Source organism: Cyprinodon tularosa, unplaced genomic scaffold, assembly GCF_016077235.1.
Source record: "Cyprinodon tularosa strain WSP-4 unplaced genomic scaffold, ASM1607723v1 ctg268, whole genome shotgun sequence".
Taxonomy (NCBI): domain Eukaryota; kingdom Metazoa; phylum Chordata; class Actinopteri; order Cyprinodontiformes; family Cyprinodontidae; genus Cyprinodon; species Cyprinodon tularosa.
This window is the reverse complement of record NW_024038972.1, coordinates 662,741-680,958: the sequence shown is the minus strand read 5'-3', so window position 1 is coordinate 680,958 and position 18,218 is coordinate 662,741. Positions and strand designations below refer to the sequence as shown.

The 18,218-nt window shown below is 36.7% G+C and overlaps 1 protein-coding gene across 1 annotated transcript in view; it reads right to left on the bottom strand.

Annotated features, from left to right (window-relative positions):
* Positions 1-18,218, bottom strand: part of cacna1c (calcium channel, voltage-dependent, L type, alpha 1C subunit) — a 290,041-nt gene that overhangs the window by 69,243 nt on the left and 202,580 nt on the right. Inside the window, exons 6-10 of the mRNA XM_038289381.1 lie at positions 17,096-17,248; positions 15,922-16,121; positions 12,085-12,188; positions 5,031-5,118; positions 2,852-2,936 (exon numbers count right to left, since the gene is read on the bottom strand). Of these exons, the coding sequence (XP_038145309.1) occupies positions 2,852-2,936; positions 5,031-5,118; positions 12,085-12,188; positions 15,922-16,121; positions 17,096-17,248 (630 nt within the window). The remainder of the gene's footprint in view (positions 1-2,851; positions 2,937-5,030; positions 5,119-12,084; positions 12,189-15,921; positions 16,122-17,095; positions 17,249-18,218) is intronic.

Genomic DNA, 18,218 nt, shown 5'->3' with positions numbered 1-18,218 from the left:
TCTCTCAATAGAATTAGAATGATAAATCTTGCAAACATTTTAGGTAGCAAAACATAAAACTGAACATGCAAAATAAAATGATAAGACAAATGTTCATTTTATCCAACCACTGCAGTTAAAGTTCAGACTTGACTACAAGCAATGAGAATAATTTAAACCATCTCTGCACCATAATAGTCAGCTACAGCTACATACACACAACTCTAGGATCTTTCATTCTTTCTGGAAAATTTGTATAAGGATAATAAGGCAAGTAAACCACTTGAATTGAGGATTCAAATTAACATGGAATGATGACCTGATCCATCAATTTGAGGGTAATTTTCTACTTGCAGTCATTTTCACTTTGTAAGCGGAAATCTGTCACATTCAATATTGCTCTTTAATAATACACTTCTGACACCTTCACCACCTTTTTTCCCTTGTATGGTTGAATATCATCCTGTGAATCGACAAAATGAGTGAACTAAACAAGCTTTCTGGTCTTTCTACCAAGGTAGACTGGCATAAATGGCAGGATGGCGGCGTGCGATTAGGCAGCACAAGGTAAGGGAATAAAAAGCCTCATAAAATGGGACTGCAATTGCATACAGTATGCTTCTAAGGATGACTTGGGACACAAGAAAAATTGAGCTGATGCCACATTGCGGCATCAGTTCTAAGTAGGGACGTCCCGATCTGAATTTATCAGATATCGATCCATATTAGTCAGAAAATAATATGCTGGCATCTAAAATCTCCAATATTTTCGTGCTTCTCTTAAGTTCCTGTAACTCATAGGTTAATTTTACAAGTCAGTTGTATTCATACCTTTGGTTGTTGACTTTTCTTCCCTGTTTCAATAATATTACTTTATCAAGCCTTTTTTTACATTCTACAGTATAAAATGGCTAATAAAATCTGTTATCAGTCGTGGTAATTTTGGTACCTGCCAATTCTCAAAGCTGTATCAGAAATGAAAAAGTTGTATCAGTACACCCGTAGTTCAAAGTAAATTTTTACCCTCATAGGATTGTTCTAAAAGTAAATGTGGTTTGTCAAAACTTGAAGACAGAAAATTCATTAGACCGGGCATGCTTCTTTAAAGTTTCTGTCTGCTTGTCTGGTCAGCAAGTCCGGAAAATTGATTCTGAAGTCAGGAACATGATCCTGCAACCATGTTTAAGTAAAACATAATGTTGCATAACCAATATTCTGGTCGGGTCCTTGCTAGGGCTTTGAGTTCTTCTAATCTGTTTCCTAAAGTTTTTTTACATTGCCCATGAGTGATGGAAGAGATGGCTTGAATTTCCTGCTCCTCTCTCTTCTCCTTTCTCCTGCTCTGCATCCTTGGTGCCTCTTTTTCAACTTAGCTGGTACTTGTAGAAGTATTTCATGTATTGTTTTCATGTTATTAATGAGCTGCTCCCAGGTGTTAAAAAAAAAAAAAAACACAAAAAAAAACCTCTTGCCATCTTAAGCAGTGCCATTTTTAAATCTGTCCTACATAAAGCGGGGGTACCTATCCATCATAGTGGAGGCAGAGCAATTTAAATATCATTTGACTTTATTTTTCTCCTTCACAAACAGACAAATGATTGATTCTCTACAAGTAGAACATTTGATCATAATAGAAAATAATTTTGTCATCTCATTGATACGTAATGGTCATGTTATGATTTCCTGTCAATTTAATGATGGACATTATTATAATGTATTACTAGTTGGAATAGAAATTAAACATGCGTTATGAAGTAGTTGTAAATTATATGGTGCTTTTGCTAAATAAGGGTTTGTCTGTATGCTTCAATTCAATTTGTTAAACTGGGCTGAAAGTGATGTGTTGATGTTGCAATATCATTTCTTTGTTAACATTATTAGGGTGCAAATATGTTAGCTTCAGCGAATTTTATTTTTCCTCTGATGGGCATCAAAAAAAGAAAATAGTAACACATTAGGCTGTTTTTTTTTTCTTACACAATTGATGTAGACTTTGTACTACCTCCCCAACCCCCTAAACTTGACTATTCCTTGTTAAGACAATGCTACATCTAGGGGATTCTCAGAAAACAAATATCATGATTGCATTAATCAATTTTCTTTTCTACCCACTATGTCATCAATGTGTTTTCTTTTTTGTAAGCCTAACACACCAGCTTGGTGCACAAGATGTGTGCAGACAATCCTGGCTGTCTCTGTGTAATTAGTTTTCATTCATTTCAAGTACATGCAAGCTGTGATTCCCGTCTTTAAAAAGACCCTTTCTCCTCTTCTTGATGCCACTCACACAAGCCAAATTTAAGCTTTTGATGTCAGCCTTCCAGGTTAGGAGGCTCTATTTCTCTTCCTTTTGAGGCAAAGATTACCCCTTAGAGAGGGATGCACCCTTCTGTGGCTTCCTCTCTCTTCAGACATATAGGGAATTGAGGCAGGGTGGTAATTTGTTCTGTACATATCTTTCGAAACACAAATGCAGATATTCCTTGGGATGTAGACCTGTAGAACATGTGCATGTATGAGAGGGAGAGATGCAGAGTGTACACCCATAGGCCATAAAAGATGTGGTCTGACATGTTCCAGTTAAATCTAAATGGATTTAAACCACAGGAGGACTTTCAAGCAAAGAAAGCTTTTATATTTGTCACACACACTCAATAATGAGGAGGTCAACTGATTAAATCAACTTTACTGCTAGGTTCTGAAGAAGACTGCAAGGAGAAAATTGGATTTGGCAATAACCTATACACACCCCTAGTTTTACACACCTTTTCTATTAACATAGTTATGCACTTAAACACAAGATTACAGCATGCAACCATATTATGGTAAGATATTCCCCTGCTTGAATGGAAATATTCTACTGAATACTCACGGTTTCTGGGTTTGTCATCATCCAAGCCCTCTTCTTCATTCTCTGGGTCAATGTCTTCAGCCTGAGTTATCCAGTCTAAATAGCCCTGCAATTATACACATGGGCAAGAAAAGAAACATCTAGTGAGGCAATGCTTTGCAGAAGTATTGAATCTCTTTGAACATGTTCTCATCTTTCAATGCATTTGACATTTTTGCCAAAGTAAAATTCCAAAGTAATTCAAGGGCCTCTGGTAAAACACAAAATAACATGTAGAAAAAGGTGCTCCGACAGATGAGCCCTAAATCAGCATGTTTTTGCCTACATGCAGAATGTTGGGCAGTGGAGGGTGGGTGGAGAGATAAATGTGGATGGTCCTCCTCACATCACCCTCACAATAACTTTTAAAAAAAAATTGCGGAAGCATCATACTGTGGATTTTTTTATATGTATTATATATATATATATATATATATATATATATATATATATATATATATATATATACAGTGGGGCAAAAAAGTATTTAGTCAGCCACCAATAGTGCAAGTTCTCCCACTTAAAAAGATGAGAGAGGCCGGTAATTTTCATCATAGATATACCTCAACTATGAGAGACAAAATGAGAAAAAAAAATCCAGAAAATCACATTGTCTGATTTTTAAAGAATTTATTTGCAAAATATGGTGGAAAATAAGTATTTGGTCAATAACAAAAGTTCATCTCAATACTTTGTTATATACCCTTTGTTGGCAATGACAGAGATCAAACGTTTTCTGTAAGTCTTCACAAGGTTTTCACACACTGTTGCTGGTATTTTGGCCCATTCCTCCATGCAGATCTCCTCTAGAGCAGTGATGTTCTGGGGCTGTCGCTGGGCAACACGGACTTTCAACTCCCTCCAAAGATTTTCTATGGGGTTGAGATCTGGTGACTGGCTAGGCCACTCCAGGACCTTGAAATGCTTCTTACAAAGCCACTCCTTCGTTAACCGGGCGGTGTGTTTGGGATCATTGTAATGCTGAAAGACCCAGCCACGTTTCATCTTCAATGCCCTTGCTGATGGAAGGAGGTTTTCACTCAAAATTTGACGATACATGGCCCCATTCATTCTTTCCTTCACACGGATCAGTCGTCCTGGTCCCTTAGCAGAAAAACAGCCCCAAAGCATGATGTTTCCACCTCCATGCTTCACTGTAGGTATGGTGTTCTTTGGATGTAACTCAGCATTCTCTCTCCTCCAAACACGACGAGTAGAGTTTTTACCAAAAAGTTCTATTTTGGTTTTATCTGACCATATGATATTCTCCCAGTCATCGTCTGGATCATCCAAATGCTCTCTAGCAAACTTGAGACGGGCCTTGACCTGTACTGGCTTAAGCAGGCGGACACGTCTGGCACTGCAGGATTTGATTCCCTGGTGGCGTAGTGTGTTACTGATGGTAGCCTTTGTTACTTTGGTCCCAGCTCTCTGCAGGTCATTCACTAGGTCCCCCCGTGTGGTTCTGGGATTTTTACTCACCGTTCTTGTGATCATTTTGACCCCATGGGGTGAGATCTTGCGTGGAGCCCCAGATCGAGGAAGATTATCAGTGGTCTTGTATGTTTTCCATTTTCTAATAATTAATCCCACAGTTGATTTCTTCACACCAAGACTTCCCAGCCTGGTGCAGGTCTATAATTTTGTTTCGGGTGTCCTTTGACAGCTCTCTAGTTTTGGCCATGGTGGAGTTTAGAGTGTGACTATTTGAGGTTGTGGACAGATGTCTTTTATACTGATACCGGGTTCAAACAGGTGCCATTAATGAAGGTAACGAGTGGAGGACAGAGGAGCCTCTTACAGAAGAAGTTACAGGTCTGTGAGAGCCAGAAATCTTGCTTGTTTGTAACTGACCAAATACTTATTTTTCACCATATTTTGCAAATAAATTCTTTAAAAATCAGACAATGTGATTTTGTGGATTTTTTTTTCTAATTTTGTCTCTCATAGTTGAGGTATATCTATGATGAAAATTACCGGCCTCTCTCATCTTTTTAAGATGAGAGAGGCCCCACTGTGTGTGTGTGTGTATATATATATATATATATATATATATATATATATATATATATATATATATATATATATATATATATACAAAGAAGTAAAGCTAATCTCTTAACTTTAGCTAAATATGTTGATTAAACACTCAGCAGCCCACCTTTAGGTCTTCCTCCAGTTGCTGTTTTTCTCGTAGTTTCTGGAAGTCACCACGTGCTTTGGCCTTCTCTCTTTCCTTGGAAAACTCTCTGGGAGGGGGAGGCAGGGTAAAGGGATATGGGTATAGAATCAGGAGGGGAGAAAGAGGAACAAAGAGATGAAAGACAAGAAGAATCTGAAAATCTAAGTTTAGGCAAATGTTAGATAATTGATGCACAGCTTATAGGAAGGTGGGACAACCTGCTGAGGAAAAAAGCTTTGAGTGAAGGAGAGAGGGGTTAGTGAGCAAACTGCAAACTTGAGGTTCTAGGTTCTTACAAGTCAGCTTTGAAGGAGAACCTTAAGAAAACTTTGCTTTGGATTTTCTTAAAGAATACAACTTCTAGGTCCCACCTCTGCTGTGTTTCATCTGTACCTCCCAAGTTTTGGATTATTTTATTTCTTTTTTTGGTTGTAACTCTTTCTTTGCAGCTGCAGTGGCATTCATGGCAGGTTTCAATTTCATCTCGCTGGCATCTCTATGTCTATACCATTTATCAACTGTCTCTACCTTCTGTTATGGCTGTAAGTCATTAGCCCAGGACACTTATTTATGTTTTGTAATCAACACTTCTCATAAATTCTAACAGTTGTGTTTTGTTTTAGCTGTCTTCATTCAGATAAGGGAAATCCAATATATAACAGCATTTGAACAATACTGTCAATATTTGTTATACATCTGTCCCGTACAAACAGTTTAAATTGATGTACCTGGCAGGAGCCAGATCAATAAGCCAAGCACACTAGATGTTGACTGGGACTCAACAAATTACAAATTAACAGTCAACTACCGTTTAGCACAATACAATATCTAGCAAACACCAAAGATGTGTACAAGGAACACTCAATATTTTATAATGCTATAAAACGATATAATTTCCAAACAATACGCAAAAACAGGTTTAACATCGTGGAATACTGAGGTGTGCTCTAAAATTACTTGTGATCTTTAATATGCATTTGACAAAACATAATCTCTACTCTGACCACTAGCTAAATTGCTCAGTCATAACTGGAAATAATTTGTATGAAAAGTAATGATTTTATTGACTGCCAGAGTAATTGGTGACAAAAAGTGTAAATTTTTCCCCAGCATACAATTACTTAGGATTTGTTAGAATTGCCTTTTTTTTGTCTTTGTCTCCAAATTGTACTGTAGCTGTTCTTGTTCCTGTTTAGCAATTAGTTATAATGCCAAACAGAGAGGCCAATGAGCAACCAGTTGGTAAAAGGTCAGGCTGTGTAGTGTGCTGACAGCATCATTACTCAGAGTCGGATTCAAGGCGCCAAACCAACCCCAAGCTGTTTGAACCAGATACTTATTATACTTTCTCCTTTACAAAACCAGGAGTCTCAAAGCAGACATCATTAAAAACAAAAACAGTTCTGAGAAAAATGTGTACACAGTCAACACTACATGTCATACATAAAACAATATTTGTTAAGGATTCTCTCTAGTCATGCTTAATTTGCATCTATCATTTGTTCCAAGAATCAATTCATTCTGTAACTCAAGATTTTGACTCGGCCCTTGTTTAAGAATTTATTTTTTTTAGCAGTTGGGTAGTTATGCATCATATTGATACTAGTATTTGAATAACATTCAGCAGTAAATGAAGTAATGGTAGTTAGTGGGTTTGGCTAATGTCTTTTTTTTTGTTTTTAATCAATACTTTGTAATATGAATAGGACACAAATGTTTTTAACATAGGCTTTTTATTTACATTGTGTATGTGTGTATATATATATATATATATATTATATATATATATATATATATATATATATATATATATATATATATATATAATTCAAGGGCCTCTGGTAAAACACACTGACATGCAGAATGTTGTGCAGTGGAAGGGGGGAAAGCTGTAGCTGTGGATGGTCCTCGCATCAACCGCTGTTATTTCCCAGAAATGACACAAAAGCTCTATCTGGTCTTGAGGCAGACACAAGTAATCCAGCTACAGTCTGCTAAAATCTATCAGCATATCTTTCACTTAAAAGCTTCTGAATTTCCTTTGCAAAAGTCTGTAATGACAAAACTACACTAGTTTGTAAAATAATTTCTCCTAAATGAACACTTGTAGAGATTTAATGAGAGTGAAAGTATGCTTTTAGGTATAGACGTGGGCTATAAAAGCAACCTCAAGGCACGATGCTGCCTTTAGCACAATTCATTAACTTTTCTGTTATGTCTTTTTTTTTTGCCATGTAAGCTTTTTTTTCTCCTTCTGTAGATGTGCAAACTATACTTGCTAACCAGTTAGGCGACTTTTGAAAATAAATAGTTGCACAGAATTTTATAACTGCACAGGGTTATAGAGTTTTTTTGCTTGTTATCTGTAAAACCATATATTCTATTCCTAAGTAAAAAGCATCAGGGTTATTCTTTGATATGGTAGAGTATATATCGCATAATCTGAGCAAAGTGCATTGAACGGTTAGGCTTCATGCTAATTTAATATAAACCAAACCAAAGTTTATCAATACTTAAAGAAGGCTTTATCACAACAGCACATTCCTCTTGTAATTTTAAAAGCAATATTGGTTTATGTAACAGACAAGGATGTAAAAAAAAAAAAAAAAATCCAGACAAAGATCTTCTGAGTCAGGAGACCCAGAGCTATGTTCTATACTTTTCCCAGAAACACAGCAGTGAGGCAGGAACAGGAAGTTGTTTTTAACTCTGGACTACCCTTACCCGCTTAACACCCCCAAAACCAAGTTTAGCACAAAGAAGGAGCCGATGATGATCAAGGTGACAAAATAGACCCAAGGCCACCTGTAATCTACTGCATCATTCACCTAGGAGATGGAGCACAGAGGAGGAAATGGTCCAAGGAGAAGTATTAAAAAAAAAAGAAAGATGACAGGATAAAACAGAGGGGGCATACGGGAATAAAAAGGGGAGAGAAGAGGGTAGTGGGAAGGGATCAAAAATAAACATTATAACGGATGGAGTAATTTCATTTTCACAGTATGCAGAGTACAAAAATATTTAATCGAAAACCTTTTAGAATCATTTAAAATAAAAATTAAAAAGCAGACCAAAGCATTTCCTTTGAGTTTACAGTTTTATATTAGGCTCTATCTTATTGATCTAATCATAACATCATTATCTGCCTAACAGTGCTGTGATTTCATATATGCACACCCAAACAAGCCATTTTTCTGCCTTATTCCCTGTTGAGGAAAATTGTCTTGATTTAGTAAAACAGATAAGCGCATTGTGCAGCAAGACCCACAAGGATTGAATATACAGTAATTATAGCCCTCATGACAAAGTTTTAACTCTCCAGGACTCTAAGATTTCAAAATGATTTAATTTAGGGAAGAAAAAAGAAAATATCCTTTTAATCAAATTAGTTTCAGTTGCAGAGTTGATTGAATTAAAAGTTTCATATTCAAATCAAGTCTTTATGTAACCATTGTAATTGTTTTACTTATTTTGTGTTAGATCTGGAAAATCCTTATATAAATAACATAATGTTGTTCCTGTATAGTGTTTCATAATTAATTCCCATGCTTTATATCTTCAATGCCACATTCTTGCATCAGATCTTTTTTCTCCCCATGTTTTCCCTGCGGAGTAAGACTTTTTAGGGTTCCACCTCAGTGAACCACCTGAGGGGTAAATTATTTATAGCCCTGTGTCCTCCCAGACCAGGAGGCGCTTACACAGAGTGATTTGGGAAAGAAGAAAACTGCACCCAGGTAGAGCAGTACTTAGAATGAAAACACAAACACCATGTAACTGTTCATACTATCACATTCAACTTAGGTGCACAGGAATTAAAATGAATTTCATTTTTCTTGGAGTAGAAAAACAAAATAAGGAGGTCACTTTTATTAATCAACATTCACAATGTGTAGACGGACTGAAAGAACAAACCTAGTGGGGTGGGGGGGTGGGGGTGGGGGTTCACGTGTCCATCACACACAGGCAGTGACAGGATGTGGCCCCAACACAACTGACAAGAAAATAATAGATTTGGACTCATCTTTGTAATTTTAAAGTATATTTGTTATTCTTCCAAGCCTGTTGCAAAATATGGTGAACATAAAAGTATTGGTCTGATAATCTATTAGTCCAAACAGAAGGTCAGTTTGCAACTTTTATTAAAAGGTGTGTTAATAAATCAAGCTCAGGATATTCTAGCCATGCTTATAGAACTGAGAGTCAGAAATGCAGTGGTAGAAAGCTTCTCACAACCGACCTAAGCTATGGCACCAGGCCCATTTGATGTAGTTTTTATATTGAAGAAAGATTATTTAATCTTTTTACATCAGAAGGGTGCCTTAAAATGAAAGCTTTGGGATATAAGGTGTAAGAAACAGACGAAATAACCAATGAAAAGGAGCCTAGGCAGAAATTCAACTGAATAAAGTGATTTTTCACCTTCATCCGCCTACGACACAGCCAATCAGCTTTGAACCACGCCTCCATGAAAGCCAATCAGCATCCAAAGTTCATCTTAAAAGGCCTCAGATCCACAACTTGTCTGCTACTTAGTGCACAGGCGGTGGCTGCGCTGTGTGACTTCATTCAGATGACCCCGTTTCAACCCACCTCCAGCCCCTCCTCTACCATCATAGCTAAAACTTCATCAGTTTCATTTCTCCTGGACTCTTACTGCGTTCCCTGTCTCATCTCAACCAGTCCGGCAGGCGACCACAATGTTGAGCCTGGTTCTGCCAGAGGTTTCTTACCAATGGGAAGTTTTTCCTCTCCACTGTTGCTTCATGCTTGCTCATCATGGACAGGTTCACTCAACCTGTGTTATCCAAGCTGGACTTCCATCTTCCAGGTTCCTGAGTGAAGCTCTAGTATCAGCTCATGCAGTCCACTGGATCTCTCCATACAACTCAAGCACACCGTCTTGCCAACCAGCAGTCTACAGACTGACCAACTTCATCTATCTCAACTCCTTCACCTGTTTCAGGCCTGAAGGGAAACGGCCCTATTCTTTATTCCTGTTCATGCATATCAATCAAACTTCAGCGCCAAAGACTAATGTAATTGTATCAATACATTTCTTCTAATTGTCTTTTCTGTCCTTGTGAGTTTTTCAGATTGAAAGCATATTTATTATTCAAGCAGTCAGTGATGAGAGCTTGAAATTGGTGAATGATGGTCACTGTGTGCATTCATCCAATCATTTTTGCACTACTGTTCTGTCATGATCCAGACACAAACTGTAAAAGTGCTAAAATCTTAAGATGCTTCTGATTGAGATTATCACATGTATCTGGAGTTTGACTGAGCTAAACATAGCTAAGTTTTCGTTCCATCTTTATTTACATTATCAATCATTTCATCTTTTCAATATAATATTTTAATTATATCCTCTTTAAATGATTGTTTTCCCTTCATGCCACTAAAGTTTACTTTTTCTCTCTCTACATGTACAGCATTTTGAATTTTTCCACTATATAAAACTGGGGAGGATTACCAGAAGAGCAGTACACCACACAATTTAAATGTATACCGAGTCAGGGGATGTCTCTTGGTTTGGCTATTGGGGGATTCAACCCAGAGCAGATAGAAGCAAACGTATGTTTTATGATTTTCATGCTTTAGCTTTGTTAGTTATGTAGCATGGTGTTTTTTTATAAACCGAACAACCTCTCGGAAATCACACTGCAAAATGGTTAGCTAGGTTATGAAACATATTGCCATTAGGGCGGCAACTAGCGATTCATTTTCTAATCAATTAATCTGTCTTTTTTTTTTATCAACCGATTTAATGATCAGATAGGAAAAGGTTCCTTAAAGAAGATTTTTTTTTTTTTTTTTTTGCACAGAATTAAACCAGGTGAAACTAAAACTTTTCCAATGAAAGATTTCTGGATCAAGCATACTGACAGATGAAAACATTATTTCTTTATTTAGAATAAAATTTATACATTCTCTTTTTACAATTTCTTTTTTTTTATAATTATTGCTCTGTAGTGTTGCTAAAGGCATGGTTTAAAGTCTCTAACTCCAGTTAAGGATTAATTGATTATTAAATTAGTTGATGATTATTTCAAAAATTAATGAATCACAAATAATCAAATTACTTGTTTTAGATCTAATTGATTTTAGTTTTTATGCTTTTTGTCATTGCAGCCTTGTTCTGAATTTTTTTGTATTTTGTTTTGAGAGAAGCCTTTATTAGTTTATTTATAGAGTTTATCTAGTTATGATTTTTTTTAATCGCCTTATTGTAAAAAAAGACCTTTAATTTAGCTGCAACAAGATGTGAATCTTGTTGAAGTTTATAGATGTTAACAGCTGGCCAAATGCAATAATGTCACAGTGCTAACACTATAAAAATGGCGTCACACAAACTCTTTCGAAGAATTAGTTTGAATTTCAAGTAGCCCTATATTTCTACATTGTATTTATTTTCTATTATACATCTTTTGTGGCTAAGCATTCCAATTGTAATCTGCTAGATCCATATAGAATATTTTACTTACGTATTTTTAAAAAATTGCACAACAGTTTAGTTTTCTTTACATTTTTATTAACTATGCGGACAGATGGCCAAAAGAGCTAAAATTTATTTTATTATTTTTATATATAAATGATTAAATACTTTATTTTTCACCCTATTAACATTTAATTGGCTTGTGATCTCTGTATGTTTTGCTGACTCTTTGAAATATTATAGCTTATGACTCCTGAAAAAAAGCAAAAAGGCTGCCTTTCTGGCATATGCTATTTGTTTGAGTCACATAACATAATTTTCCTTACAGTGGACTAGACGTAGACTGTAGAAAATTAGTTAAAACACCAGTTGTGCTCTATTAATGATTAATAATGGTTCATGCTGGTATCCTAAAAGGTCTTTTTTTTAAGAATAGCAGTAGAAAGTAATACAAATTTCTATTATAACATCTAACTGTTTAAATTTGCAGATATTTTTGAGTTTTGATACATAATTAGTTCATACATCAAAACAATAAACGGGCACAGCACACACAATACACATTCGTATACACATAACAGCACAAGCTCTTACCCGCTCAACACACCCAGAACGAGGTTGAGAACGAAAAAGGAGCCAAAGATGACAAGAGAGACAAAATAGACCCATGGTAGCTCATAGCCCATTGCATCCTGCATCTAAAGGAGATGAGAGGCAGAGAAGGGAGAAAGAAGCAAAAGTATTAACAGGGGGAACAAAGAAATTAAGTTTAAATGGGTAGAAATAAGGGGTGACGTGGAACAAGAGAGAAACAAATGTGAGAGCAATGAGTAAAAGTTAAAGGTAGTGTGTTAGTTTAAAAAAGGTTAAGTTTAGAAAAAAGAAACGACATTAATGTATTAATGGAGCTAAAGATAATCATGTGTTTAAAAAGCAAAGCTGGTCTATGTGACTAAACCCTTTTATAAAAAGAACCCATAACGTATAGACCTTCTGATTCTTTCAAGCATATAACAGATTTATTAAACAAAAAAAAAATCCTGTTAATTAATTCCTCTATGTTAGTAAAAAAAAAAAAAGAAGAAAAAAAACTGAACCATAAGAAAGAAAATCATTTTCGTTTTTTGTTTAGTTTTTTTCTTTGTTTTTTCAAGATATGAATTTTTGGGAAATGCAGCAGGATATTACATTTTGGGCCTCTAATATACAGTTTTGTGGACAGACAGTTTTGTAGACAGTGCTTCATAATTTAGATGACATGCAACCTGATATAAGGCATACATTTGTCCTTTTTTGTTCTGAAAAGCTCTGTTAGTGCACCTGCAGACTGCAGCCATCAGAAAAGCAACAGAAGGGGTGTAGAGCTTGTAGGCTATCAGCTCCATGTGCATAAATGTGCACACACACCAATCAGCACACACACGCACACTCACACAACATGTGTATTGCATATTATGGACATAACTATACATACTAACTTTCGAATTTAGAGAAAATTGATCAATTTGGAATAAAGTCATTTCTAACATTAAGTTAGATTTGATATGTCCCTTGCTTTAAAGCTACACCTTGCAGGCAATATCATTTTCTTCAGACATACAATTAAAGAAATGCATTAGGATAATAAATGAATGGGCACAAATCTACTGGTCTAAGAAAGGTTTTTATTCCTTAGACCTCTAAAGTATGCAACCAGAATGAGCTGCTGGGGAAGAAATTTGTAATGCCATAGTATAAGACTTGGCCCCTTTAAAAGATTCATATCCTGTGGTAGCCGGGTCTGCTTTGGGCCTTTACAGGTGCTGGTCATAAAATTAGAATATCATGAAAAAGTGGATTGATTTCAGTAATTCCATTTAAAAAGTGAAACTTGTATATTATATTCATACATTACATACAAACTCATATATTTCAGATGTTTATTTTGTTTAATTTTGATGATTACAAATGACAACAAATGAAAATCTCAAATTCATCATATCAGAAAATTAGAATATTGTGAAAAGGTTCAAAATTGATGGCCCCTGGTGCCACACTCTAATCAGCTAATTAACTCAAACCACCTGCAAAAGCCTTTAAATGGTCTTTCAGTCTAGTTCTATAGGCTACACAATCATGGGGAAGACTGCTGACTTGACAGTTGTCCAAAAGACGACCATCGACACCTTGCACAAGGAGGGCAAGACACAAAAGGTCATCGCTAAAGAGGCTGGCTGTTCACAGAGCTCAGTGTCCAAGCACATTAATAGAGAGGCGAAGGGAAGGAAAAGATGTGGTCGAAAAAAGTGTACAAGCAAGAGAGATAACCGCACCCTGGAGAGGATTGTGAAACAAAACCCATTCAAAAATGTGGGGGAGATTCACAAAGAGTGGACTGCAGCTGGAGTGAGTGCTTCAAGAACCACCACACACAGACGTATGAAAGACATGGGTTTCTGCTGTCGCATTCCTTGTGTCAAGCCACTCTTGAACCACAGACAGCGTCACAAGCGTCTTGCCTGGGCTAAAGAGAAACAGGACTGGACTGCTGGTGAGTGGTCCAAAGTCATGTTCTCTGATGAAAGTAAATTTTGCATTTCCTTTGGAAATCAAGGTCCCAGAGTCTGGAGGAAAAGAAGAGAGGCACTTCATCCACGTTGCTTGAAGTCCAGTGTAAAGTTTCCACAGTCAGTGATGGTTTGGGGTGCCATGTCATCTGCTGGTGTTGGTCCATTGTGTTTTCTGAGGTCCAGGGTCAACGCAGCCACATACCAGGAAGTTTTAGAGCACTTCATGCTTCCTGCAGCTGACCAACTTTTTGGAGATGCAGATTTCATTTTCCAACAGGACTTGGCACCTGCACACAGTGCCAAAGCTACCAGTACCTGGTTGAAGGACCATGGTATCCCTGTTCTTAATTGGCCAGCAAACTCTCCTGACCTTAACCCCATAGAAAATCTATGGGGTATTGTGAAGAAGAAGATGCAATACACCAGACCCAACAATTCAGAAGAGCTAAAAGCCACTATTAGAGCAACCTGGGCTATCATAACACCTGAGCAGTGCCACAGACTGATCGACTCCATGCCACGCCGCATTGCTGCAGTAATACAGGCTAAAGGAGGCCCAACTAAATACTGAGTGCTGTACATGCTCATACTTTTCATGTTCATACTTTTCAGTTGGCCAACATTTCTATAAATCCTTTGTTTTTATTGGTCTTCAGTAATATTCTAATTTTCTGATATGATGAATTTGAGATTTTCATTTGTTGTCATTTGTAATCATCAAAATTAAACAAAATAAACATCTGAAATATATGAGTTTGTATGTAATGTATGAATATAATATACAAGTTTCACTTTTTAAATGGAATTACTGAAATCAAACTACTTTTTCATGATATTCTAATTTTATGACCAGCACCTGTATAGTGAGTCAGCTTCCCCTCCTATCAACCTATAGGCAGAAATGAAAAACTTCCAATCATAAGCTTCAAACTGTTAGGAAGTTGTTCAAGGAGCCAAAGCAGATGCTAAGCTTGCTTTGAATGCACAATATGAAATGGTTTTGAAGCCTCAGTCACTGAACAATCCTGTTGACACTGTGCCTGCTTACATAAGTTTCTTTGAGGACATCTGCTCATGGACCAAGTCCTCTCACACATTCAATAGCATTGGAAGCATACAATAGGGGCTAGTGTAACCTGGTAAGGAACAAACTAACCAAGAATATCAAGGCAACTTAAGGAAGGTACAATGGAAAAAAAACAAAAAAAAAACAGCTTTTCTGCAGATGATCCAACAAACCTCTCTGCTTCTGAAGTTAATACTTTTCAGACCATTCAAGGTGTCAAACAGCCTTGACACTTTGTAATTTAGGTTGGAAACTAAGATTTCTGAGGAAGAGTTAAGTGTCTCTTTGAGCTTCAGAGGACCTGATAATGTCTCCCCAATGACTGAGTGGTGCAAACATCTTGTTCCCCATCAACAAGACTCCTAGCGCCACGAGGTTCCCCGTAATTCAAGCGCTCTACTGGTCCCCAAGATTAGCCCCATTACGGGGCTTAATGTCTACAGAACATCACACTGCTGTCTCTGGTCATAAAATATTTGAGTGAATATTGAATAAACTGAAGGACATTGCAACCTCCTAGCAGGACTTCTAGCAAGTTGTTTATTGGGCAGACTAAATGTAAGATGATGCAGCCAGTTTATGACTGCACTTTATCTGAGTGCCAGAATCTTGTTGGTGGACTTTATCAAGGCTTTAAGCATCCATAAAACCCAGACAGGAGGTTGATCAACTGCACTGTGTAATGAATCTTCTCCTTTCTGCTACATACTTATGTTATATTAATGCCTTTGCTAAAATGGTGCTTATTTTTCCATCTCAGTGCAGTTCTAAATTTGCAGACACCAATAGCATGAACAGTTGTGGTAAACGACTCACCCAGTACAGCACGTCCGTCCAGCCCTCCATGGTTATACACTGGAACACTGTCAGCATGGCAAAGGCAAAGTTGTCAAAGTTGGTAATGCCATCATTGGGGCCCTCCCAACCAACTTGGCACTTTGTTCCGTTCTGCATGCAGTGCCGACCATAAGCTCCATCAGGGGCACACGGTGCTGGTTTTTCCTCTGCATTTGTGCCTGGGAAAAAAAGGCAAATATAGTTTGCCATGCATATATATTTTTTTGAAAAAATTGTAAAATATTAAAACAACATTGTTTGAAAATCATGTGATAAACCCACTAAAAAAACTTAATCAATTATACATTCTAATACATGCATACATGTATAGCATCCTGTGCAAAACAATTTCCACCCTTGCATATTTTTTGTTTTTGCTCTTTTATACATTGAATTAATTACAAAATAAATAAATATCAGAAAAAAAGAACGCTTGAATAAATACACACAGACCTTTGGTAATTTTCTTTTTTTTCTTTAAAGAGGGTAATGTATTTGGCCCTAATGTTAAGCGATCTCCTAAACCTTTCCTGCAGGATGGATAATATAATTCTTTCTGTTCTTAGCATTTCTATGTATAGGTTAATGATGAGTTGATTTTTAAGACCTCGTGGCTTACTTCCAGTTGCCAGTGAGATACTATTTATCTAACCTATCATGATCTAGGATTAGAAATTATTTAATGCTATAAATACGCTATATCCAAGTCCAGAGTGGACCATAAGATCAAAAATAAACTGATGAAAAAAAAATACAGATTTGTTGAACCAGTTATGGAAGAAAAAACTATCCAGGTGTAATAAATGTACTGTATTGGAGAATGGTTCTTCTGGGACCAATACCATCACAATAAAAAACACTCTGATCCATTTACAAATAGTTGTTTCAATAAATTTTGAACGATCCTGTTCCAACAAATGTTTAAATCCTTAATACTTACAAAATAAAACATTATGTTGTGAATTATTCATAGAACTTTTCAAGTTTAAAACTCTTATTCTCATCGCTATGTATCGCAGATGAATTACTTTTTACTACTGATGGAGGCTACCAGCAGGGATCAATAAAGTTTTATCTACTTTTAAATGCCGGTGTTCCATTCATCTTCACAGAATAGCTCAATACCAGCCTTTTAATATGTGCATAAACCTACCTGAGTGGTTGTAAACGCAGGTCTTATGCATCTTGCCCATGAAGAGCTCCAGGCCGATGATGGCATAGATAATGATGACGAAAAGGACCAGGAGGGCAATGTGGAGCAGAGGAACCATGGCTTTGATTATGGAGTTTAACACGACTTGTAAACCTGCAGAATAAAGAAAATGGCTCTTATCAGGTCGCACATTACATATGAAAGCGGATATATGACAAAAAACTATTATATAAGATTTGTTCTTTTAGAGACAAGCATGGGAGCATGTTGCCGCTCCAAAACTGTATGAGACACCAAAAACACTGATGCTCTGTATTTGTATGACTTTTTTTTTTTTATTGCTTCCTAGAGGTTGTTTCCTATATGAATACAGGCCATTTCTTAGATCATTAAGACTTGGGGCACTAAATCAAGTCCATTCAGTCATTCACCCATTCAAGCACATTCTGATTGTATTGAGCTGTACTGTAACCACACCTGACCTGTGTCATTATGGTGCCTTTTGTGGACCTCTGTTTAAGTTTCTTTTTAAGTTCTCAGTTACGCTTTGATTTGTTATTCTGTTTTCTTGATCATTGGTTTCTTTTCCATTTGTGTCATATTTAAACATTATAGTAAGCAGAATAGTAAGTAGTATATGTAATTTTTTAGTTACTCTCTGTTGCCCCCTTGTGCCAGTCTCCTTTCTCTTAGATCCTTCTAGTTATTTCTGTCTAAACCTGCTCCCTATCGGTTAATTAGTCCTCCCATTGTTTCTGTCTTTCATATATACTCCTCCTCTTCAGTCGCTCTTTCCTGGATCCTCATCATCCACACATTCCTCCCTCGTGTCTCTTAGCTTTTTTGGTTCTTGAGTTATCCTTGTCGATCAGTTCTGAACTTTGGATTTTGTGTTTTTACGTTTTTTTCATTAAATCTGCAAGAAACAACCTCTGCTTCCGCATCTGCTTTTGGGTCCTCTTAAAACCTTCACACCGCCTGACAACCTGGAGCACACTGGCAGAAGCTCATATGAACGCTCACCTAACCAGAAATGATAGAATCATTTTCAAACCAACTTTCAATAACTCAATTTCCAATAATTTCTCAGTTTGAATATCTAGATGTTCATGTCCATCACTGG